Source organism: Protomyctophum bolini, assembly GCF_963924005.1.
Source record: "Protomyctophum bolini genome assembly, chromosome: 21".
Classification (NCBI taxonomy): domain Eukaryota; kingdom Metazoa; phylum Chordata; class Actinopteri; order Myctophiformes; family Myctophidae; genus Protomyctophum; species Protomyctophum bolini.
This window is the reverse complement of record NC_137882.1, coordinates 357,993-382,992: the sequence shown is the minus strand read 5'-3', so window position 1 is coordinate 382,992 and position 25,000 is coordinate 357,993. Positions and strand designations below refer to the sequence as shown.

Genomic DNA, 25,000 nt, shown 5'->3' with positions numbered 1-25,000 from the left:
CACATGGTGTTGTCATCCTGGACGTGCCAATAGGAAGGTTAATTAGAGTCACATGGTGTTGTCATCCTGGACGTACCAATAGGAAGGTTAATTAGAGTCACATGGTGTTGTCATCCTGGACGTACCAATAGGAAGGTTCATTAGAGTCACATGGTGTTGTCATCCTGGACGTACCAATAGGAAGGTTCATTAGAGTCACATGGTGTTGTCATCCTGGACGTACCAATAGGAAGGTTCATTAGAGTCACATGGTGAATGAATGAGCATCCATCGATTCTTTTTGTTCACATGGTGGTGTGAACGATTATTTTTGTTCACACGGTGGTGTGAACGATTCTTTTTGGTGTGAACGATTATTTTTGTTGTGTTCACAGCATGTCCCAAAAGGCCTTCCATTGTGTCGTTCTGTAACATACCATATATCTTCAGATGGTAGCACATTGTGTCCGTGAAGTGGATCCTATTGTTCATGTTTCTCATACAGTTTTCTCTCTCTCTCTCTCTCTCTCTCTCCCTCTCCCTCTCTCCCTCTCTCCCTCTCTCCCTCTCCCTCTCCCTCCCTCTCTCTCCCTCCCCCCTCCCCTCCCTCTCTCTCTCCCTCTCTCTCCCTCCCCCCTCCCCTCCCCCCAGACGTCTCAGCCAAGCCCTAGCGGTCAGTCTTCATGCAGCAGTGACCAGTCCCCAGTCAGCCTCTATCCCGTCAGCCGTGGAGTCCAGCATGCTGTGAGCGGAGGAGGAGGAGGAGGAGGAGGAGGAGGGGAGGGGCTAGCGGAGGAGGAGGAGGATGACGAAGACTACGGAGGAGGAGGAGAGGAGGAGGAGGAGGATGAGGAGGAGGAGGGGGAGGAGCCCTCGCCCCTCATCATGGACTCTACGGTCTCCACGGCAACGCTGACCCTTCAGGCGCGGCGGCGTGGCGGTCTGGGCCGTCCGCCGCGCTGGATGGAGACCCTGAAGATGGAGAGGCTGAGACAGGTGAACGGAGGGGGGCCGCAGCCCCCCGGGCCAACGCCCCCCAAGACCTCCACCCTGCTGCCCTGCATCCTGGCTAAGGGTAAGACCCCCTAAACCCCCAAAACCCTCAAAACCCTCTGCTTGCGCACTAGTAGGCCATTTATGGCCTACTAGTGCGCAACAAGCAAGTATGCACTCGACAGAGTGCAGTTCTATTTATTATTATTATTGTCTCCACCAGGCCGAAGGCATGGGGAGAGAGTATGTTTTATTGTCTCCACCAGGCCGAAGGCATGGGGAGAGAGTATGTTTTATTGTCTCCACCAGGCCGAAGGCATGGGGAGAGAGTATCTTTTATTGTCTCCACCAGGCCGAAGGCATGGGGAGAGAGTATGTTTTATTGTCTCCACCAGGCCGAAGGCATGGGGAGAGAGTATGTTTTATTGTCTCCACCAGGCCGAAGGCCTGGGGAGAGAGTATGTTTTATTGTCTCCACCAGGCCGAAGGCATGGGGAGAGAGTATGTTTTATTGTCTCCACCAGGCCGAAGGCCTGGGGAGAGAGTATGTTTTATTGTCTCCACCAGGCCGAAGGCATGGGGAGAGAGTATGTTTTATTGTCTCCACCAGGCCGAAGGCATGGGGAGAGAGTATGTTTTATTGTCTCCACCAGGCCGAAGGCATGGGGAGAGAGTATGTTTTGCACTCCGTCCGTCCGTGTGTCCATCTGTGAACAGCTAATCTCCGGCACTGTTAATCTGGTCGATGCCAAATTTTGCACACACACTCCCTGGATGCCAACGATGAACCTCTGCCACAACATTTCCAGAACGCCCTTTTATAGCGGCATCAGGACAAACACGTTTTTGGACAGTACACCTACAGATTTTGTCCAAACATCACGCAAATTGGTACACGGTCCCTCTAGAGCCATTCAACGAAACGGGTCTTTCAGATTTCTCAGGCTTCTAAACTTTTCAGGAGTAGCCCCTGCTTTGTACCTGTTTTGTACAAATCGCCACAACTACTCAACGCAGCGTCCGATTGCGGTGAAACTGTGCATGCATATTCCCACTAGGCTGAGGAAGAAATGCCACTTGACAGTTTTCAAATCAGCCTCATGGTGGCGCTACAGGCCAAGCCGCGTCACACACACACACACACACACTCCTATCCTCCTGGTTATTATTCTAACTCGTCTCTCTCCCTACAGGGACCAGCCTTGGTCGGTCTTGGGGCGCCCCTCCCCCTCTCCCTCTCCCTCCTGAAGGGGGCAGCACTGAGCTGACGGTGCTCAGTAGCCTCCTGCTGCTGCGCGAGCGGCGCGACAGCAGCGGCAGCAACGCTAGCTCTGCCTACCTGAGCAGCAGCCGCCGCTCCTCGGGCATCTCGCCGTGCTTCTCCTCGCGCCGCTCCAGCCAGGCGTCCAATCAGGGAGGAGGAGGAGGGGGAGGGGGAGGAGGAGGGGGCGGAGGGGTCGACGGCCACGCCCACTACAGCCACGCCCACCACCGCCGCCTGCACAACCTGAGCTCCAGCGACTCGTACGACCCCATCTCCACGGACGCCTCGCGGCGCTCCAGCGAGGCCAGCCAGTGTGGGGGCGGGGTCACGGCGGGGTTGGGAGGAGGAGGAGGGGGCTGGGGCGGTGGAGGGGGAGGGGCCGGGGGAGGGGCCGGGGCGTTCGGCTCCCGGGGGATGCTCAACCTCACGCCGGCGCAGCACTACCAGCTGAAGGCGCGCTACGCGGCGGCCACGGGCGGGCCCCCGCCCACCCCGCTGCCCAACATGGTCACGGCCAAGAGCGCCCGCATGGAGGTCCTGATGGACGAGGAGCTGTCGCTGCCCCCGCTGGTACGGCCGCGCCGCTGCAGCGACGGCAGCGCCGGCAACGCGGGCTACGCCAGGAGGAGGGTCTTCTACCCCGGGGAGGGTCCGGGGGGGCCGGGGGGGGCCGCGGCTGACCGGAGGAGGGCCAGCGACCCGGTGAGGACCGCCGGCCCGGGCCACCACGCCCCCTGGGCCCCGCCCAGCGCGGTGCAGCGCTACAACAGCCTCAACGACCTCCACCCTCTCCCTCCTCTGTCCACCAGGGGGCAGCAGCAGCACCAGCAGCAGCAGCGCCCCCCGGTGGCCTTCAGCCTGCAGAACTACATGACACGCCCCTCGGAGAGAGGGGGAGGGGCCTCCATCATGGAGCACTCGCCTCTGTCGGCCACCGGGGGAGACGACGAGGACATGATGCTGCCTGACGACCTGATCCAGTACCTGCGCTGCTCCTCCCAGCACCAGGAGCATCAGTCCTCCCAGCACCAGGAGCATCAGTCCTCCCAGCACCAGGAGCATCAGTCCTCCCAGCACCAGGAGCTCCAGGGGCTCCAGGAGGAAGGGTTCTACCACCTCCAGGCCCAGGGAGGAGGAGAAGGAGGAGCAGGAGGAGGAGGAGGCGAGGACACTGCGTTCCCCCCCGGGCAGCAGGGCGGCAGCAGAGAGCTGCCCATCCAGTGGAACGAGGTGAGCTCCGGGAGCGGTGGCGGTGCCCCCCCTCTTCCCCCTCCTCCCCCCTCCCCCCCCGCGCTGCGCGGAGGAGGAGGAGGGGGAGGGGGGCGGTGGCCGTCTGCCGCGGCCGCCGTGCCCTTCGGCAGGTTCGGGAACATGGTGGTGCAGCAGCAGGGGGCCTTCCCGCCCCTCCCCCTCCTCCCGCCCCTCCCCCTCCCGCTCCGGGAGGACTTCCAGACGTGCCACGGCGTCAACGGCGGCGTGAAGCTGGAGGACTGTGACGCTAACGCTAACGCTAACCCCTCCTGCATGGAGACGAGACGCAGCAGGCCGCCAGACTTCTCCCACATCGGCACGGGGCCTCTTCCTCCTCCTCATCCTCCTCCTCAGGGCTACGGCGGCCAGCAGAACTCCCACAATGCACCTCAGAGTCACAGCGGTATCTCCTCCTCCTCTCGCCACACGGGGGCCCACCTGCTCCTCGGCAGGGCTCCGGTGGGCCCCGGCGGTCCCCTCCTCTTCTCCCAGGGTGGTCATCACGGCCACGCTCCCCACCAGGCCCTCCAGCCCGCCCCTTGCCCCCCCGAGGCGGCCGGTAGTAGTAGCGGCGGCTACTACAGGACTCCGGCTAGGAGTCAGCGCTACCTCCTCGCTCAGCAGGAGAGGCCCGGCGGCGGCGGTGACGCCATCGCAGAGACCGGCCTCAGTCAGACCGCCTGCTTCCCCCAGACCGCCACCGCCGCGCTGAAGATGGAGGCCTCGGAGGAGCAGAGCTTCGGCTTTGAGCCTCCGGGAGGAGCAAAGACCTCCCCCAAGACCTCCTCCTCCTCATCCTCCTCCTCGTTCCCCAGTCTGGAGGAGCAGCAGTGCCTCCTGCTGGACTCCATGGCCGTAGAGGAGGAGGAGTCCGTGGGGGGAGTCCTGCTCTCATCCGGCTCGGAGGACCACCAGGGGCGAGTCCTGCTCTCATCATCCGGCTCAGAAGACCACCGGGTGAGCAGCACAGTGGAGGTGGTGAGCCTGGACTTTGGGGCCATGCTGGTGGAGGACCAGGGCTACGAGCGGGGCTACGGCCTGGGGGAGGACCAGGGCTACGGGCGGGGCTACGGCCTGGGGGAGGAGGACCAGGGCTACGGGCGGGGCTACGGCCTGGCGGAGGACCAAGGCAGCCTGCTGTCGGGGGCCATCAGTCCCTCCGTCTTCCAGGGTCTGTCCACCAGGACGTCGTCTAGGCTGACCACGCCCCGTGGAGGCTCCGCCTCCTTCCCGCCGGGACACAACAACATGGCCGTCGGAGACATGAGCTCGCTGCTGAGCACGCTGGCGGAGGAGAGCAAGTTCCTGGCTGCCATGCAGTAGCGCCTCTCTCTCTTTTTGTCTCAATGTCTCTCTCTCTCTTTCTCTCTCTCTCTCCTCCCAATAGAAAACGTCTTAAAAGGAAGAGTAAAAACTCTGGTGTATGTGAAGAAAAAGGAAAAATAAAGCGACGGATCCAAAAGGAAAACACGTAAGAAGATGTGACGTGTGTGATGTACGTTAAAATACGTGTTCAGCAAGGAAGAGGTTAAAAATGCCAAACAGATTTCTTTTGTACAAAAAAAATAAGTGTCATCCGGTTCAGAGGGAAAAAAGAGTGGAAAAAGGGATGTCTAAAACATGTATAGATAAATAGTTATGTTCCATTTTGGGAATGGAGGCTGTTTTTTGGAAGCCCTTCATTTTTGTATTACTGCGTGATGGTGAGCGAAAACAAACCTCACTGCTTTGAAACAGTATTCTGTGTATTTGTCACCGTTTTATTATTTTCTTTGCTGTACACACTGTTGGTATAAAATAGACGCATGTATTTGAGGTCCAACATAAACACTGTCTTTTATAAGTGCATATTTAGACGATATGTTTAATCGGTACTAGTCGCTACCAAAGCGCCTCGCATTCCATTCTCACTCCAGCCGGTGAGAAAACGTGTGAGTTTAGCGACATATCTTTATTACACCATAGTTTCTTGTTTTTGTTTTTTTATGAGCGATGTTATCGTCATTTTCTTTTTGTATGTTATATTTTTGTATTGTTTAGGCGACTCTAAATCTTAATGTGCTTCTATCAAAGTCTTATCAAAGTCTTATCAAAGTCTTATCAAAGTCTTACCAAGTAGTGTGTTTGTTAAATGAGTATACAGTATATGGTATTGTCCTCCGTATAAAAAAATAAAATACAAATAAACATTAAAATAAAAAAGGACCACACTGAAAAGTCTTAGAAAAGTCTTAGAATTCGCCATAAACACTAGGGCTCTATTGTCCTCCCTGCTAAAGGCATTATAAACTACATGCTAAAGCCATTATCCCTACAATACTTATTTTTTTAACTTTTTTGAAAATCATTTTGTAACAGTTCAACCACCCGATCAACACGTTGTGAGCTTTTAGATCGGCTGTTTGAACTATTCAAAAATGTTTTTCAAAATAGTAAAAACAATTAAGAAAAAAAGGCCTATAGTTTAGGGATGCCTAAATTGTAAATTGTAGGGATGAGGGGTTTAGCAGTAGTTTAAGGATAAGGGGTTTAGCAGTAGTTTAAGATAAGGGCTTTAGCAGTAGTTTAAGGATAAGAGGTTTAGCAGTAGTTTAACATAAGGGCTTTAGCAGTAGTTTAAGATAAGGGCTTTAGCGTGGACGAGGATAGAGCCTGTAGTATTCTGGTTAAATTCACCATAAGCAACACTTAGCGTTCTAGTGGATATCTAAATGGATACATTTAGTTGTAGTGGTAACTTAACAAGGTACTCGCAGACCTGTGTACATAACAATGTGGTTTTTATATTCTGTGTAAGGAAAAAAAAAGAAATAAATCTGATTATTTGATATCAGATTGCACGGTCGTTCGGAGGTGGTGATGTGAAACGGACGTAAAAAAGGGTCCCATTTGGTGCTTCATGTAATGTAATGTATCTACAAATAGATATTCCGATGGTTCATGCGCTTTGTTTTTATACATATTATCTGTTACTCTCATGATGATGTTGATGGTATGAAATGTTATTTGTTTTGTTTTGTTTTGTTTTTTTTCTTTAGGAAATCCATTTAATTTCCTCCAAAGCTCTTACAGATTGTGTACCGACTGCCACAAAGTATTGCCGTGACTTTGTCAACAGTGTTAGCGTTAGCATTGACTTGTTTTGCGGTCCCGCGTAACTCACTGCGACGCACAGAACTTTGAATAGTTCAATTAAATGAGGTACAAAACAATATTGTATATTGAATAGTTTGTCTAAATGAGGTACAAAACAATATCGTATTGAATAGTTTGTCTAAATGAGGTACAAAACAATATCGTATTGAATAGTTTACCTAAATGAGGTACAAAACAATATCGTATTGAATAGTTTACCTAGATGAGGTACAAAAAATATCGTATTGTTATTTTTTATTTTTTTGTTGTTTTTGGTACTTTTGTCATTTTTGCTAGCTGTGCTTCAAAGGGTTTTTCTTTTTTTTTTAAACAAAAAGTAGAACTCATTTCCTTTTGAAAGGGAAGGAAATGAAGGTTGAGGAATGTGCCTTATGTCTGCCTGTCTGTCGGAGGGGAAAAAAGAGAAAGATCACTGCCAATCTTCCATTGTTAATTGTAAAAGAAATATATAATTCAAAAAAATTAAAGAAAAAATCATGTTAAGTGTCTTGTGAGGCCTGAAAAGGGGGGGTGGGGGGGTAATCACAGAACATTTATATAAAGCAATGAATGGAAATTAAAACCGGATCGACAGAAAGCATCCTACCTTGTTTTTTCATGTTATATTTGCCCTCTTATATATAAATATATAAATAAATATAATTCTATGTAAATACCTTTAGTTCTTTCTGTAGACTTAGCAGAGAGGATCCTGGGATTCCACAGGGCTCTGGTCGAGGCCTTTGCTCTTTTATAACTGACTACAAACATGTTTGTATGGTTTTAATAATAAAAAAAAGAAAAATACAAAGACTGTGCTTGTTGTTGTGCTTCCTTTTTTTCGTCATTTTCCTTTTAAAATGTAGAACAGATTATAAAATGTCGCACAAATGTTCTTCGTGATATCTGTTAGTTTTAACAGTTTGACTCAGCCACCACGACTGGAGGATGTGCGGTTGTGCGCTCTTTCATTTTATTCTGAGCCGTACAAAATAGGATAAAACCAGAAAAACACTTAATTTACATCGTGGTCCTCGAGAACATTTTAGTACAAATATACACTTCATAGAAGTGTATATACATATACAAATATACACATATATATATATACAAATATACACTTCTATGAAGTGTATATACATATACAAATATACACATATATATATATTATACACTTCTATGAAGTGTATATTTGAATTTCCCCAATTTCCAATTTCCCCAATTTTTCCAATTTCCGCAATTTCCGCAATTTCCGCAATTTCCAATTTTTGCAATTTCCGCAATTTCCGCAATTTCCAATTTTTGCAATTTCCAATTTCCGCAATTTCCGCAATTTCAACACACAACAAATACAACACATTGAGCAGGGCACTGCAGGGAGTTGAACCCCGTTCCGGTAAACCAGAAGTACGACACCAGTGCCTTAGCTTTTGTGTATTCAACTATTTGGGTAACATGTGAGCTTTATCCTCTAATTCATGGGCCTGGATTTTTTTTTTCCAAAATTTCAAAAAACATGGGCTATAACCCATCGTCCCTTAATTTATTTTAGAAATACCCTTTTCTCTCGAGGTGAAGTGCAGGCCTATATACTAGTCATTTAATTTAGCCACTGTTCAAATAAAATGCCGTTTCTCCAGCGTGTCAAATATTATTATTTTATTTTGTCGTATTAAATCGGACCATAATTATGAGAGAAGTTGTCGCTGTGCTCTCGTCAACATAGAAATGGATTCTGACATTCCCCAGAATAATTATTACAGGTTCGTATATGCTTTAATAATCTGATCAAATGTAGGAAGCTCGGCATGGTTTGAATTCGACGATCGTTCTATTAAAAGTGACCAGGGTGAAGACACTGTAGAATATATCTTATAGATGTTAAATATATAGTTATAACATCTATATAGCATCTATAATATAGATGTTATATAATATATAACATCTATATTATATTTGTTATATATTGATATATATAGTTCTATTAAAATTGACCAGGGTGAAGACACTGTAGAATAAATATCTTGTTCTGATTTAGTCCATTTCTACCCAACACGATCTAAAATATATGAACCAGGTGATGTCTTATGCTTTTAAATTATCAATGCTTTAGTAAACTGGGTTATAGTTTATAATGCTGTGTTTATGTTTAGATGATATTAATTCCTCTCATCAAAACTGCAAATAGTTTAATTCAACTCCGGTATGAGGGTAGGCTCTTGGAGCATAGCTAGGCTTGTGTTGCCCTCTGCTGGTCATTGTGAGACATTACAATTATATTGGAATACAGGGGTCTGCAACCTTTTTAAATTGATTGATTGAATTGCAGCCGTCCGTAGGTGTCCTTTGAGAGCGGTTTTGAAGGAGTCAAGGGATTCACATGTCTTAATGACTGTTGGTAGGGCGTTCCACATTTTGGTGGCATAAGGATAGAAAATAAATTAGCCCCTTGTTTGTGCCGAATATGGGTTGCACTCAGGTATAACTCTATGGAGTACAGGCCCTGTACTCCATAGAGTTATACCTGAGTGCACTACAGGGTATAAAGCTTTTTGAAACATATAACAGTAAAAACTAATGCAGTCTCTTTAAGTATTAATTTAAGACTTGCAATATGATTGACATCCCTTCTGAAAACACACCTTTAAGTTAAGGCCTTCTCTTAAATTCCTTTTGCTTATTTAGTTATTTTATTCTTATTATTTATTTTATTTTCATTATATGTGCATGCCTTTGATTGATTGATTGAAGTAGGCTATTCATTAAAACATTTCAGAATTACAGTACATTTCAAGTACAACTCAATACAAAGACTGTTAACTGTGAGTGGACGACCCAATAAAGAACTACACTTATTTACAAGAGGGTCCACCTTGTTCAATTCATCAAACAGGGTCACAAATAGAGGCTAAGACAAATTTCAAAACGATACATATGGTGGCGGTCTGTATAAGGTTTTAAAACGGTATAATGTGGTACATTTTAATGTAGTTTGCAGGTCATTCCATGCATTAGGGCCACAGAAGCTAAAAGCAGATCTACCAAGTTCAGAGTTAACTTTTGGTACCTTGAATTTGAACTTAGGGCTTCACTTCAGAAATGATGAGATATATTTAGGACAATCTCCAAGTAAATAAACCCCATTACCATTGAGTGCGGTTTGCAGTACCCCGCCGGTCCAGCAGAGGCCAGGCTTTGACCGTGTTCTAGCAGCGCCGCCCGGTCCGGGTCTGTCTGTATTGTTTGTTTGCTGGAGGTGGAAGAAAAGCGTCCAGAGAAGAAGAAAGGCCTCCATTGAAGGAAAATGGCCGACGTGGAGATGGAAGTGTCTTCCAGCAGAATGAATAACGGCAACGAGCACATGATGTAAGACACGTTTAAATGCTTTAAATGGACATTAATAAGCACCTCACAGCGTCTAGGAGCTCTGTTAGCATCGTGGAGGAAGCTAACGGCTAGCTCTGTCTCCTCCACACACACACACACACACACACACACACACACTGCTATAGCTCGAGCCGTTAGCTTTAGCTTTAGCATGGTTTTAGTTTAGCGGTGCCTCTGTGTGTAAGCACACCGTGTACCGGAGCCCGCAGCTCGGCTCCGTGGGGGCGAAGGGACACGGCCCTGGGAGGGCATAAGGGGTCCGCGGACCACCGTTTGTGGAGGAGGAGGGCGTCAGTCAGTCAGACTGAGCCGGGGTGGAGCGTCCTACCGGCGGCGCCGCTCAGCCTCTCTCCTCCGGTGTAGCCAAACGTGCTAAAGCTAACTAACCAGCTTGGCTAAGCTGGAGTTGTGCTAACTAAATAAAGCTAATTGGTTAGCTGACGCTAGGCTAGGCTAGCTGCTGCTCCTCGTTAACACTCAGTTGGATATAAGATGAATTGAACATGAACTACCCCAATGGAAACAAGCCTTCCTTAGGGCTTCCATGGTTTGGCCCTTATTGGCACCATGAGGAAACATAACGTTTACGTTTAGCTAAAGCAAGTGTCAAAATATAATAAAACAGTTTAAAATGTGGACAGTGTATATACATTGATTCATTGAAATATGTATTAACAGTTTGCAGAATTACAGTACATTTCAAGCACAAACTCAATACAAAAACTGTTAACTGTGAGTGGACGACACCATAAAGCATTACACTTGTTTACAATCCAATCCACTTTATTTATATAGCACATTTCGCAGTGCAAGGTTTACAAAGTGCTGTACATAAAGTTAAAAGCTAAATACACTATAAAGCTATAACAAAAGACCACAACGTAGAAAGAGGACACATTACAACAAAGCCACAGAAAAACACAAGAGGGTCCTCCTTGTTCAATTCATCAAAACATTTAGAGACGTACAAATAGAGTAGACACTTCTATTCAGCCAAAGAACAGAACAGGAATTCATCATAAGGGAGGTAAAAAGGGAAAATAAACATATACAGTGGAAAAGGGGGTGGACAGTTGGAGATTCATTGTGTAAACAGCTGTGTCTCATTGCATATTGTATACATGTTTGACATGTTATATACATGTCATGTACATTTTATATTCATGTTATTTACATGCTATATACATGTATGTACATTCCATATGTTTTAAATCCTCTGAGCAGATATCGTGTTGAATTGAACTGTATGCTGTATGTTTTAAGCCAGTGGTTCCAAAGCTTTTTCATGTCAAGGACCCCCAAATTGACATTTATTAGCCATTTATTTGACAGAATATGACAGGGACCCCCCCCACACACACACACACACACACACACACACACACACACACACACACACACACACACGCACACGCACACGCACACGCACACGCACACACACACACACACTGTGACACACACATTTGAGAATAATTGTATGGATCTAGCAGTGATTCTCAGCCGGAATCTGCCCATTTCTATCTTTGGGACCTCCATGTGTACACACTGAGCTACAGACCCATAAGGGTCAATTTGGTTCCTAGCTGTCATTTAGCTGGGGACCGCCTGGAACTCCATCGAGGACCCCTGGGCATCCCCGGACCCCACTTTGGGGAACCACTGTTTTAAGCTGTTAAATACAGTAATCGATCAGATAGAATATTTGCCAATGCGTTTTTAATCACTTTAGTATAGGTGCAGTTTATTCACTACGTAGAGTTATCTGTGAGTTTTAGATGGACCCAGGGGTTGTCTTTTAGATGGACCCAGGGACATTTACAGTACTGAGTACAGTGTTGCATCCCAGGACCCTGGAGGGTGACATTATTGCGTCCTTTTGGACTTGGTTTGGGAAGACAGCGATTGCTGTCAGGTTGCCCCGATGGGCAGGTGTTTGATTGGGGCAGCGTTTGCTGTCAGGTTGCCCCGATGGGCAGTTGTGTTTGAACGGGGCAGCAACCCTTTATCATTATCCCATTTTGACCTGGGAACGATTCTACAAATGTGACTAAATTGGACTGAGTGGCTGCCGCTGGATTTTTTTTAAATGTTTGTTTTTTCATGTCACGTGAAAGCAGGGAATCATTTGACATATTGGTTGTTCAGTTTGACCCTCCAGTTTTGGAGATATGGCTTGAGTAATGTCTGGCAGAGAAACAGAGAGTTGAGAAAACAGGCTTGAAAAGGTTCACTTCTGTGGACTCTAACATTACACCTAGCTACATGTTTAAGCATTTATTTCATATTTACATGTCTTCTGTGGACTCTAACATTACACCTAGCTACATGTTTAAGCATTTATTTCATATTTACATGTCTTCTGTGGTCTCTAACATTACACCTATAGCTACATGTTTAAGCCTTTATTTCATATTTACATGTCTTCTGTGGTCTTTAACATTACACCTAGCTACATGTTTAAGCATTTATTTCATATTTACATGTCTTCTGTGGTCTTTAACATTACACCTAGCTACATGTTTAAGCATTTATTTCATATTTACATGTCTTCTGTGGACTCTAACATTACACCTAGCTACATGTTTAAGCATTTATTTCATATTTACATGTCTTCTGTGGACTCTAACATTACACCTAGCTACATGTTTAAGCATTTCATATTTATATACTCTAGTTATGTAGAGTCTGCCTGTGCTATAAACTCATTTTGGATTAAAACCAAACAATTTTTCTCCTCTGGTGAAAAGCTCATGTTTGTGTTGTTCTCAAAGGAATTGGCCACCGACCCCAGAAGTAAAGATTTGAGTTAAAAACGTTCGCTAGTCTGAAAGAATATATATTCAAAGATTTGCACCACATTTTCATGATTTTTCAAATGTAGCAGACCTACAAGCTCGTAGTGCGGCACTCGGTGACGCACTACGAGCTCGTAGATCTGCTTTTTTTCTTTTCTTTTTTTTTTATTATATTTTTTATCCCACGATTTTGTAACCCATTTTTCACCCCTGTGTCAATCATCTACTGTGATCCTGGGCTCTACACACCCTCTGCCAACCTGGGGAGAGCAACGGACTTAACTCATGCTTCCTTCATGCCTGAGTGTCCAAGTTGCTCCTTTACACCTGACAGGGGGGAGTTTCCCTGGTTGGACGTAGCGCGTGGAAGGAACACGTTATTCCAACCAGTTCCTTTCCCCTCCATCAGGCGCCCCGGCTGGCCAGGGGGAGGCAGTTTAGAGACCAGGATTACTGCATGTTTTTGTGAGGGTACCTACCCTAGGGGACACGGGGAGAACATGCAAACTCCACACAGAGATCTGCTTTTTTTCAATAGCTAAAGTATAACACAATGCTTTAAACACCAAAAGTGGGTTCAGATTTTCCAGGTGACTGTCGGCACGCGACAGTTAGTGATTGCTTTCGATGTAACATTAATTTAATTTAATTGTCAGGCAAGTGGGGATGACTTGTACTACTCCTACTGTATACTAGTACTAACAGTAGTTTACTGTTTCTGAGTGAAGTGAATTAATTACTAATGCTGAGTTTTATCTCCTCCTCACAGGAAGCGAGACCTGGAGAGCCACGAGAGGAGTGGGAACGACGACAGCGTGTCAGACGAAGGAGAAGAGGAGGAGGAAGAGGTGGAGTTTAATACATTTATTATATAAGAGTTATTATATATAATAATATAATAATAAAACTTTATTTGTATAGCACCTTTCATGACATGAAATGCAGCTCAAAGTGCTTTACAGAACAATGGAGAATAAAAGAAAAGCAAGGCAAAGACATTAAAAAAACAAGCAGTAATGCAATACAGTGAGGACATGAATAACAAAAATAAAAAATAAAAGATCAATTAAAAGCAATGTTGTAGAAGTGGGTATTGAGCTGTGCTTTAAAAATGTCTACAGAGGCTGCCTGTCGAAGGTACAGTGGGAGTTTGTTCCATGCCGACGGCCCGTAGAAGCAAAAAGCTGCTTCCCCGTATTTTTTTAGGCAAAGCGAGCAGGCCAGCAGTGGAAGACCTTAGGGGGCGGTTTGGGACATATTTAGGCAGTCATGTAGGTAGGAAGGTGCGAGACCATTGAGAGCTTTATAGACAAGTAAAATAATTTTAAAATCAATCCTAAAAACAACCGGAAGCCAGTGCAGTGAAGCCAAAACTGGAGTAATATGTTCTCTCATCTTAGTTCTAGTTAAAACTCTGGCTGCTGCATTTTGGACAAGTTGTAATCTGTCGGTTGTTTTCTTAGGCAGTCCTGAAAGTCTGATTCGTGCAATATTTCTACGTTTATTTTTGCTAGCTTTAGTTATAATAATCATTTCTTCTGTTTTCTACATTAATATAACCACATTATAACCATACAAAATGGGAGTTAAATGCTGCAATTTGTAAAAAATGGCAAAATAATATGACTCCCAACGTGGTTGAAGTGGGACTCATAAAATGTCTCTGGGACTAATTTCTAAAAGACCATCCCTGCATCCTGGGACTCATTTAATTGAAAACCTGTTTTCATCACTGGATGTGTGTGATTTGTCCAGGAGGAGGAGGAGGAGGCGGAGCCCAACGAGACCAACGGAGGCAGGAAGCAGCCGCAGCAGCAGGGGGCGGCGGCCTCGTCGGCACCCAAACACCACGGAGGAGGAAAACACAAGAGGAAGAAACACAAACACCGCTCCAAGCACAAGAAACACAAGGAGGACGACAGGGACAGGAAGAGGAAACACCGCCACAAACACAGGTAGGAAACACAGGAAACACCGCCACAAACACAGAGGAAACACCGCCACAAACACAGGTAGGAAACACAGGAAACACCGCCACAAACACAGGTAGGAAACACAGGAAACACCGCCACAAACACAGGTAGGAAACACAGGAAACACCGCCACAGACACAGGTAGGAAACACAGGAAAAACCGCCACAAACACACAGGAAACACAGGAAACACCGCCACAAACACAGGTAGGAAACACAGGAAACACCGCCACAAACACACAGAGGAAACACAGGAAACACTGCCACAAACACAGGTAGGAAACACAGGAAACACCGCCACAAACACACAGAGGAAACACAGGAAACACCGCCACAAACACACAGAGGAAACACAGAGGAAGCGTCCCCTTGGGAAAAATAATTGCCCACCCCTGTACTACTAATCCATGCATTCATTTATTCACGTCTCGATTATTGCAACTCCCTGTACTCTTGTCTCTCCAACAAATCCATCCAACGTTTACTAGTTACTAGTTCAAAATGCCGCAGCCCCGAGTCCTGACCGGTACAAAAAAATACGACCACATCTCACCAATCCTGGCATCCCTGCATTGGCTCCCAATCACTTTTAGAATTGATTTTTAAATCCTATTATTAACTTTAAAGTCCATCTCTGCTCTGGCCCCATTCTACATATCTGACCTACTCAAGCCCTATGTCCCACAGCGCACCTTAACCCATTCTGAACGGGAACCCATTCTGGTGTTAGCATCATGTTATGCTTTAGCTATTGAAAAATAGCAGATCTACAAGCTCATAGCGCGCCACCGAGTGGCGCGCTACGAGCTTGTAGGTCTGCTATTTTTGAAAAATCGAAGAACGACTGACATTTTTAGAATCTGATCTCAGGTCAGAATGGGTTGATCAGACCAGTGTGTGTCCAGTGGAAACCTCGTGTGAATCTGATCTCAGGTCAGAATGGGTTAAGGTCCTCGGAAAAGGCGCTCGTGGTAGTCCCATCTTCCAAGTTGAGAACGAAAGGTGACCGGGCCTTTGCATTCAGAGCCCCAACTCTCTGGAATGCCCTCCCCCTCCAGATAAGGCTCGCAGAATCCGTCCCCCGCTTCAAACCCCTCCTAAAAAAACATTTTTATAAAGCTGCTTTTAACACCTAAAACATTTTAACACATTTTAACACCTAAAACATTCCCTATTGTTCTTAATATGTCCTACTGCATTTCTGTACATTGCCTGTTCTTAATTTTTTTTATTATTGTCAACTGTTGTTTATGGTGTGCACTGCATTTGATGTTATTTTTTGTGTAAAGCACTTTGTAACCTCGTTTTGAAAGGTGCTATATAAATAAAGGTTTATTATTATTATTATTACATACCGGTATACTATGAAGTGCTATGACTACATGAAATGCAGTTCTAGTGCCGTCTACGTAACACGTCTGTATAAAATGCTGTGTCAGTCGGTGAGATTAAGACGTTGCTTCTCGTCTCAACGCATCCAGGAAACACAAGCGCAGCAAGGAGGCTGCCGGGGGCGGCGGGCCGGGCTCCCCCTCCTCCCCGCCCTCCTCCTCCCCGCCGGGGGTGGGGGGCGGGCCCCCGGGCTGCTCCGCCCTCTTTGGCTCCTCCTCCTCGTCCCTCCTGCTGGGCCTCAGGAAGACGGAGTCGTCGGAGTCCCCGTCGTCGGGCCACCCGTCCAGCCTGGACGACCGCGCTCTGCTGGAGGACCTGGAGAAGCAGAGGGCCATGATCAAAGCAGAGCTGGACAGCCAGCTGATGGAGGGCAAGGTCCAGTCTGGGATGGGCCTCATTCTGCAGGTTGGTACCCTGATGGAGGCATGGGCCTCATTCTGCAGGTTGGTACCCTGAGAGAGGGCATGGGCCTCATTCTGCAGGTTGGTACCCTGATGGAGGCATGGGCCTCATTCTGCAGGTTGGTACCCTGATGGAGGGCATGGGCCTCATTCTGCAGGTTGGTACCCTGATGGAGGCATGGGCCTCATTCTGCAGGTTGGTACCCTGATGGAGGCATGGGCCTCATTCTGCAGGTTGGTACCGTCTGGCATGGGCCTCATTCTGCAGGTTGGTACCGTCTGATGGAGGCATGGGCCTCATTCTGCAGGTTGGTACCCTGATGGAGGCATGGGCCTCATTCTGCAGGTTGGTACCCTGATGGAGGCATGGGCCTCATTCTGCAGGTTGGTACCGTCTGGCATGGGCCTCATTCTGCAGGTTGGTACCCTGAGGGAGGGCAAGGTCCAGTCTGGTCTAGTGCTTTCTTGTCTAGAGGGGCGGATAGCCTGGCCCAGCCAGCGTGCTTTCTGGTCTAGAGGGGCGGGTAGCCTGGCCCAGCCAGCGTGCTTTCTGGTCTAGAGGGGCGGGTAGCCTGGCCCAGCCAGCGTGCTTTCTGGTCTAGAGGGGCGGGTAGCCTGGCCCAGCCAGCGTGCTTTCTGGTCTAGAGGGGCGGGTAGCCTGGCCCAGCCAGCGTGCTTTCTGGTCTAGAGGGGGTGGGTAACTCTTACGCAAAAAAAATAAATATCTAGCTAGACATGGTATAATTTAGTGGCTTAATGGCATTAGGAATGAAGGGATTTTTAAAGATGTTACGGTTAGCTTTAGGTACTTTGTACCGTCTCCCAGAGGGAAGTAGTTCTAACTGAGTTCATTTGCTATCTTGACAGCTTTTTTTTCCAGAAGTACTTCCTTGTAGATAAAACTTAACCCATTTTGGGCCGGGAACCTCTTTTGGTGTTAGCATTATGTTATGCTTTAGCTATTGAAAAATAGCAGATCTACAAGCAGATCTCTGTGCGAGCTTGTAGGTCTGCTATTTTTTTGAAAAATCGAAGAACGACTGACATAGAAACATAGCTTTTTTCAGAAAACTGTCAGGATGTAGAAGAACATTTATAGAATCTGATCTCAGGTCAGAATGGGTTAATTGTTTCTGTCTCTTCCTAGTGAAAATAGTAGATCTAATATTTCCCCCTCCCCCCCCTGCAGGGCTACAACTCGGGCTCGGAGGAGGACGGTGGCGCCGAGTCTCGCGGCGTCCGGAACGGCGAACAGAGGAACCAAAGGACAGCCGGGGGGGGAGGGGGAGGGGGGAAGGCCTCAGGGGCGTCGCCCAGGGCCGGCGGGGGAGGGGGAGGGGGGAGGAGTGGCGGGGGGGCGAAGTCCAGGCGGGACTCGACGACGGAGGCCGGCGGCGGTAAGACGGCCTCGTCCAAACAGCAGCAGCGCCGGAGCCGCTCCGGGTCCAAGGACCGCACGACCTCCAAGGACCGCACGACCTCCAAGGACCGCACGACCTCCAAGGACCGCACGACCTCCAAGGACCGCACCACCTCCAACAAGGAGCCCAGCAAGCAGGACAGGACGGCCAAGAGCGGCAAGGAGGCGACTAAAGGTTTCATCACCTTCTGATTCTATTCTTACCTTTTTGAGGGGCGCTTATAGCCCCTCCCCTAGCCCCTCCAGTAGCCCCTCCCCTAGCCCCTCCAGTAGCCCCCCCTCTAGCCCCTCCCCTAGCCCCTCCAGTAGCCCCTCCCCTAGCCCCTCCTCTGTTCTGTCCTGTTAGCGTGCTAACACTGCTCTATGTTCTGTCCTGTTAGCGTGCTAACACTGCTCTATGTTCTGTCCTGTTAGCGTGTTAACACTGCTCTATGTTCTGTCCTGTTAGCGTGCTAACACTGCTCTATGTTCTGTCCTGTTAGCATGCTAACATGCCTAAGAAAACAACTGACAGATTACAACTTGTCCAAAATGCAGCAGCCAGAGTTTTAACTAGAACTAAGATGAGAGAACATATTACTCCAGTTTTGGCTTCCGGTTGTTTTTAGGATTGATTTTAAAATACTTTTACTTGTTTATAAACCCCTCAATGGTCTCACACCTTCCTACCTACATGACTGCCTGCCTAAATATGTCCCAAACCGCCCCCTAAGGTCTTCCACTGCTGGCCTGCTCGCTTTGCCTAAAAAAATGGCAACAAAAAAATACGGGGAAGCAACTTTTTGCTTCTAAGACGGCGTGGAACAAACTCCCACTGTACCTTCGACAGGCAGCCTCTGTAGACATTTTTAAAGCTCAGCTCAAGACCCACTTCTACAACATTGCTTTTAATTGATCTATTATCTTTTTTTGTTATTCATGTCCGACTCCTCACTGTATTGCATTACTGCTTGTTTTTTTAATGTCTTTGCCTTGCTTTTCTTTTTTTCTCCATTGCTCTGTAAAGCACTTTGAGCTGCATTTCATGTCATGAAAGGTGCTATACAAATAAAGTTTTATTATTATTATTATTACTAACACTGCTCTATGTTGTCCCCAGACAGGAGCGCCCGCGGCAGGAGTCGCTCGAAAGACAGGAAGCGCTCGTCGCGCAGCCCGGTGGGGGCGGGGCGATCCAAAGATAGGGGCAGGAAGTTGTCCAGCAGCTCGCCCCCTGGGGGCGGGAGGCGGGCGGAGCGGCCGGGCTCGGACCGCACCAAGCCCGACGTCGACGCGACCAAAACCAACCAGGACAGGATGGCGGCGGTTCGTTTGTTTTATTATTGTTTATTTCAAAACGTTTAAACAAAAAACAACATTCCCAAAAAAGCTAAACTTTTCATGAGTTAATAACAAAAATCCAGGGATGCACGATTAACCGTAGCATAATCGGATTTGGCCTCGGAACGTAAAAATACCATATCGGTATCGGAATGGTCTCAAAATAATATACATTATTTAATCTGTTTTCACCAGCAAAGAAAATATATCTATATTTAATGTCTGTACTCATTGTATTAATGTACTCGTCTCATTGAGTTGTGAAAACAGAGTACAGGCTATTTATTGATTGATTTTAATACTTACTACTTAAAACCTATCAACAGGCTTTGGGCCAATAGGCCCCTATAGGTATGCTGTATTTATTTTATAGATAGAAACTTGAACCATACTTAATAATACTACTTTTTTACATGCATAAAGTAGGTAGGTAGCAAATAGTTAAACCTAATAATTCAACATTTCAAACGTTCCTTCACAGAGAAACTGAGATTTGACAGTTTGTAGCGGTCGAAAGTACTTGCGCGCTCTGCTTGCGCACTAGTAGGCAATTTATGGCCTACTAGTGTGCAACAAGCAAGTATGCACTCAACAGAGTGCACTTCTAGTTTCCATTGTGGTCCTCTGTAGAATATCAGAATCGGTCAGAATCGGTATCGGCAGATTTGACTCTGTAAATAATCGTAGATCGGATATCGCCCGTCGGTCATCATTTCATAATCGTGCAGCCCTACAAAAATCCAATGATTTCTTTTCCAGTAATGTCACTAGTTTGGGGTCACGGGTCTGATACGTTTTGGGAACCAGTTGCTTGAGTGCCATGAATTTTTTCCCACCCTATAACATGATCATCAGCTCTTATTGTTAAGGAGGAAGAAGTTTTTCAAAAACGTGTACAGTATTTGTTCAAATGTCACTCCAGGGGCACGGTGGCGCCCCCTAGGGGGCACGGTGGCACAGTTGGTAGTGCTGTTTCCTCACAGCTAGAAGGTCCTGGGTTCGATTCCCGCTCGGGACGCTGTGGGTGCTGGCGGCGTGTTTTTTCCTCCGCGTCATCAGTGCCCATACCCGAAGGTGGGGTTGGCGAAAGGGCCTTTCTGTGTGGAGTTTGCATGTTCTCCCCCTGTCCCCTAGGGTAGGTACCCTCACATGTTCTCCCCGTGTCCCCTAGGGTAGGTACCCTCACATGTTCTCCCCGTGTCCCCTAGGGTAGGTACCCTCACATGTTCTCCCCGTTTCCCCTAGGGTAGGTACCCTCACATGTTCTCCCCGTGTCCCCTAGGGTAGGTACCCTCGCAAAAAACATGCAGTAATCCTGGTCTCTAAACTGCCTCCCCCTGGCCAGCCGGGGCGCCTGATGGAGGGGAAAGGAACTGCCAACTGGTTGGAATAACGTGTTCCTTCCACGCGCTACGTCCAACCAGGGAAACTCCCCCCCTGTCAGGTGCAAAGGAGCAACTTGGACACTGAGTTCAAGTCCGTTGCTCTCCCCAGGTTGGTGGAGGGTGTGTAGAGCCCAGGATCACATTAGATGATTGACACAGGGGTGAAAAATAGGTTACAAAATCGTGGGATAAAAAATATATATAAAAAAATATCATCTCTAATCTGTTTTTGTCATTTCTGCCACCATGCAGGGCTCCCGGTCGCCCCCTGGTGGGCGCGGCAGGGCGGAGACGCGCCCGGGGCGCTCCTCGGACGCAGAGCGCGGAGGAGGAGGGGGAGGAGGCGATAAGCGGCCGGCCAAGTCGCCGTCCAAAGACGCGTCGTCGGGGAAGGAGAACCGCTCGCCTCAGCGCCGGGGGGGAGGGGGGGTCCACGGGGGGGCGGGGGGCGCGGCCTCGCCGCCCCCGCCTCGACACAAAGACGGGCAGACGGCGTCCGCCGAGAGGACCACGTCCAAGCACTGTAGCCACTCCCCCTCCTCCAGAACCGCCAGGTCTCCGCCCCCCAGGAGGAGGAGCCGCTCCCCTCTGGACCGGTCCCGGAGAGACCTGGACCGGCCCGAGTCCCCCATGAGGTACCGTAATAAATATAATTAGGAGCACCAGTGCGATGGGGAGAAAACAATCTGGTGCGCCTTTTTTTCTCTCCAAAAACCAGGTTATTTTCCCGTCTCTCTCTCTCTCTCTCTCTCTCTCTCTCTCTCTCTCTCTCTTCCCATTTGTCGCATGAGATGACAGTCAACCATTTTGTCCTATCAAACGTGAGCTTTCATGTGCCCAACACGCATGCTAATTTTAGATTGGTTAAAGTAGCCTTAAAGCCCGCCCACCCTCTTCCTTTCCCTTGTCCGGAGAAGCACAGATGCGGGAAAGGAAAAATAAGAAGAAGCTAAGCTAGTGTGCGAGTTACGTTACGCAAAGATGAAGCGAACTATTGTTGATTTTTTTAGGAAGCCACCGCCTGCTGTTCTAAATGAAGTCAATAGTGTAGTCGCTGACGCTGTTGACATTGTCGTTAATCACAGCGATGCCGACGAGAATGCCAACAGACCACCTGTAGCTAAGAAACCGAAGAGAGCATATTGCTTTAGGAAAGAATGGCTAAAGGAATTTGAGTGGCTTCGGTTTGAGGACGGGGCAAATGGGCAATGCACTGTGTTCATTGCAAAAAATGCCCGGAGATGGCAGGTAAAACTGCATTTGCAACTGAGACAAAACATTTCAAACATGAGAGCTTAACAAAACACGGAGGCAGCACGAAACACAACAGATGTCGGGACAAATGTGTTACCCCAAAAAGTAGGATTGGTGAGGCTATAGGTCGACAGAATGCTGCTGCTCTCTCAGCCCAAGAGGCAGAGCTGAAATTTTAATTCAATACTGCATACACCATAGCTAAAGAAGAGCTAGCCTTCACTAAGTTTAAACCTTTCTTAGTTTACAGAAAAATAATGGCATTGACATAAACATGACTTAAGTTACGCCAATGATAAGTCATGTGCCAACATCATTGGCGTGATTGCAGACACGTTACTGCTGGCCCCAGGACAATGCATGACTTAAAAATCACACCTATGTGAAGTGAGGCGCTCTTTATCGTTATACATCATCTCACAAAGAACTGAATTCATGTGATTGGTTGGTTAAATTTGTCATTTGGTGGACATTTGATGAGACCTGTGGGGACAACCCGGCATGTGATGAACTCTGCAGTGCTCAGTGCTACATTATACTGTTTTATTAATACAATGTATTGCGTTATATATATTGTCTGTGCTCCTTACTTTTTTGGTATGTGCTCCTAATTTTTTGCTAGTGCTCCTAACTTTTTAATTTGGGAGCACTGGTGCTACCAAGAAAAAAAGTTAATTTCGAGCCCTGCAGTATTGCTTTGTTATAAAAAAACAAAGCAAAAAATGAAAAAAATCCACTTGAATTTTTTTGGAGTTAATAGTTTTCCTCCCGACAGCAGAGATATAGTCAAAGATTTGTGCCACATTTTCAAGATCTTTCAAAACTAGCAGAGCTACAAGCTCGTAGCGCGGCACTGCATAACATAATGCTTAAAACACCAAAAGGGGTTCCCGCCCACGATGGGTTTAATTGATTACGACTAACCGATTAATCGTTTCAGCGCCAAAAATATAATATATCAGACTAAGAATAATGGTGTTGGTTTGAGAATGTCTCTCTGTCCTCTCCTGTCTGTCCAGACCTAATGTCTCTCTCTCTCTCTCTCTCTCTCTCTCTCTCTCCCCCTCTCTCTCTCTAGGAAGCGCCTGCGTCCAGACCTAATGTCTCTCGCCCCCGGGCGGTCGAGGGAGCGCAGGATGAGTCGCTCTCCGCTGAGGAGGCGGAGCCCGCCCTCGCCACGACGACGCTCTCGCTCGCCCATCCGGAGGCGGAGCCGCTCTCCCCTGGCGCACAGGTGAGGCTGATGTCATAGTGATGTCATAGTGATGTCATAGCGGCCTCTATCCTGACACACAGCTTAACGTCATGGCTGTGTTGTTGAACACACACAGCTTAACGTCATGGCTGTGTTGTTGAACACACACACAGCTTAACGTCATGGCTGTGTTGTTGAACACACACACAGCTTAACGTCATGGCTGTGTTGTTGAACACACACACACAGCTTAACGTCATGGCTGTGTTGTTGAACACACACAGCTTAACGTCATGGCTGTGTTGTTGAACACACACACAGCTTAACGTCATGGCTGTGTTGTTGAACACACACACAGCTTAACGTCATGGCTGTGTTGTTGAACACACACACAGCTTAACGTCATGGCTGTGTTGTTGAACACACACACAGCTTAACGTCATGGCTGTGTTGTTGAACACACACACAGCTTATAAAATCTAGTTAAAATACTAGGGCTGACCCAAAAAAATCGATTAATCGACGTTCAATCGATACGCACAGGAATTAAAAAAGCGGCCGAACCCATTTGGTCCGCGAGCCATGCTCGCGCCTCGCAGCACCTCGCAACGCCTCCTCTTTCCCCCGTGTTAACAACAAGGAAGTCAACTGACTGCAGCTGCAGTCCCAGGAAAAATAAATCGAAAGTGTGGTTGCATTTTAAAATACCCTATTTGAATAAAGGTTGTAATAAATCCCTAATTGAGAGAGTGTAGGAAAGCGCACCACAGCTCAGTGGACATTAAATATAGGCTACCATGTTTGATAAAAGTCATATAAAAACATTACTTACACCCAAATGAAAATATAAACTTCACAGATTATAGATCACTTGGAAATGGAATTATAACAATCTGTTGAGTATTGCCTGAATAATGCCACTAGTGAAATCCCAACTTTTATCGATGCGCCATTGCGCTGAGAACCTTGTGGAGCCTGGCGGTGTTTTACCTATAGAACCTGCTTGGATTCACATGTTGAGTGCGCTCAGTGCGCGTACTGAAAATTCAAAGATCTGCAATCTCATGCGCTGCGTTGTGCATAGGCTGAGTATAATGGCATGGCACGAATGAAACTAGGCCTATAGATTGATTTTGTCGATGCGGAGAACTGATTTTGCCGTTGCCACTGCCAGCGATATCTTTTTTTTTCTTGTCTGAAGACGGACCTGTTCCATCACTGTGAACTCCCATGCAGCAGAGCAGCTCCTACAGACCCAGACCCACTTGTTTCAGCCTGTGGGCCTACAGCACTTTGGTCAGCTTTTATTGTTTTAAATGTGCTATATAAATAAAGTTTGATTTAGGCCTATATTGGAGCAGGTGCTGGCAAATAACTAATTACTGTAATGCCATGCAGTGAAGTTGCGCAAATGTCAACTCAATTAGCAGGCGGAGCTGCTCTCATGCACTCTGCACTGCAGTCTGCAGCACAATGACTGCAGATCTCTTCTTAAAGTTTACTTATTATGGTTTACTTTCAACCATAAACCATAATATGATTGACAAACCTTGGATTCTAATTGTTCATCGACCAACAGCGCATGCAGCATGACTATGAGGTAATTTAACTATGTGGGATTTCTCCATCGGCATCGCATCGCTTTTTCCCATGCGCATCGATAAAAGTTGGGATTTCACTAGTGGCATTATTCAGGCAATACTCAACAGATTGTTATAATTCCAAGTGATCTATAATCTGTGAAGTCTATATATTTTTTCCCATACGCACACTCGGTCACACGGACAAGTGTCAGGCTTGAAGAGTTGACAATTGACAGATCAGGTCAGCCCTATAAAATACTAAGGTTGGGCGGT

General features: G+C 47.1%; 2 protein-coding genes across 5 annotated transcripts in view; both read left to right on the top strand.

Annotated features, from left to right (window-relative positions):
* Positions 1 to 7,435, top strand: part of LOC308336006 (transcriptional activator GLI3-like) — a gene marked incomplete at its 5' end in the record, with an annotated part of 22,562 nt that extends 15,127 nt beyond the window's left edge. The window contains 2 exon segments of the mRNA XM_080793248.1: positions 631 to 1,054; positions 2,166 to 7,435. Coding sequence (XP_080649374.1) covers positions 631 to 1,054; positions 2,166 to 4,810 — 3,069 coding nt within the window. The 3' untranslated portion in view covers positions 4,811 to 7,435.
* A 2,446-nt stretch (positions 7,436 to 9,881) lies between these two features.
* The window catches only part of prpf4bb (pre-mRNA processing factor 4Bb), a 36,680-nt gene continuing 21,561 nt past the window's right edge, over positions 9,882 to 25,000 (top strand). For 3 of the 4 annotated variants that reach the window (XR_013966183.1, XM_080794331.1, XM_080794330.1), the window contains exons 1-8: positions 9,882 to 9,988; positions 13,574 to 13,652; positions 14,560 to 14,759; positions 16,259 to 16,574; positions 17,760 to 18,165; positions 19,090 to 19,295; positions 20,948 to 21,330; positions 23,028 to 23,183. Coding sequence is in view for 3 of the 4 variants with exons in the window: in XM_080794331.1 (XP_080650457.1) it covers positions 9,927 to 9,988; positions 13,574 to 13,652; positions 14,560 to 14,759; positions 16,259 to 16,574; positions 17,760 to 18,165; positions 19,090 to 19,295; positions 20,948 to 21,330; positions 23,028 to 23,183 (1,808 nt within the window). In the remaining variant the exon portion in view is untranslated. The remainder of the gene's footprint in view (positions 9,989 to 13,573; positions 13,653 to 14,559; positions 14,760 to 16,258; positions 16,575 to 17,759; positions 18,166 to 19,089; positions 19,296 to 20,947; positions 21,331 to 23,027; positions 23,184 to 25,000) is intronic. The other variant, XM_080794332.1, reaches the window with a different exon arrangement.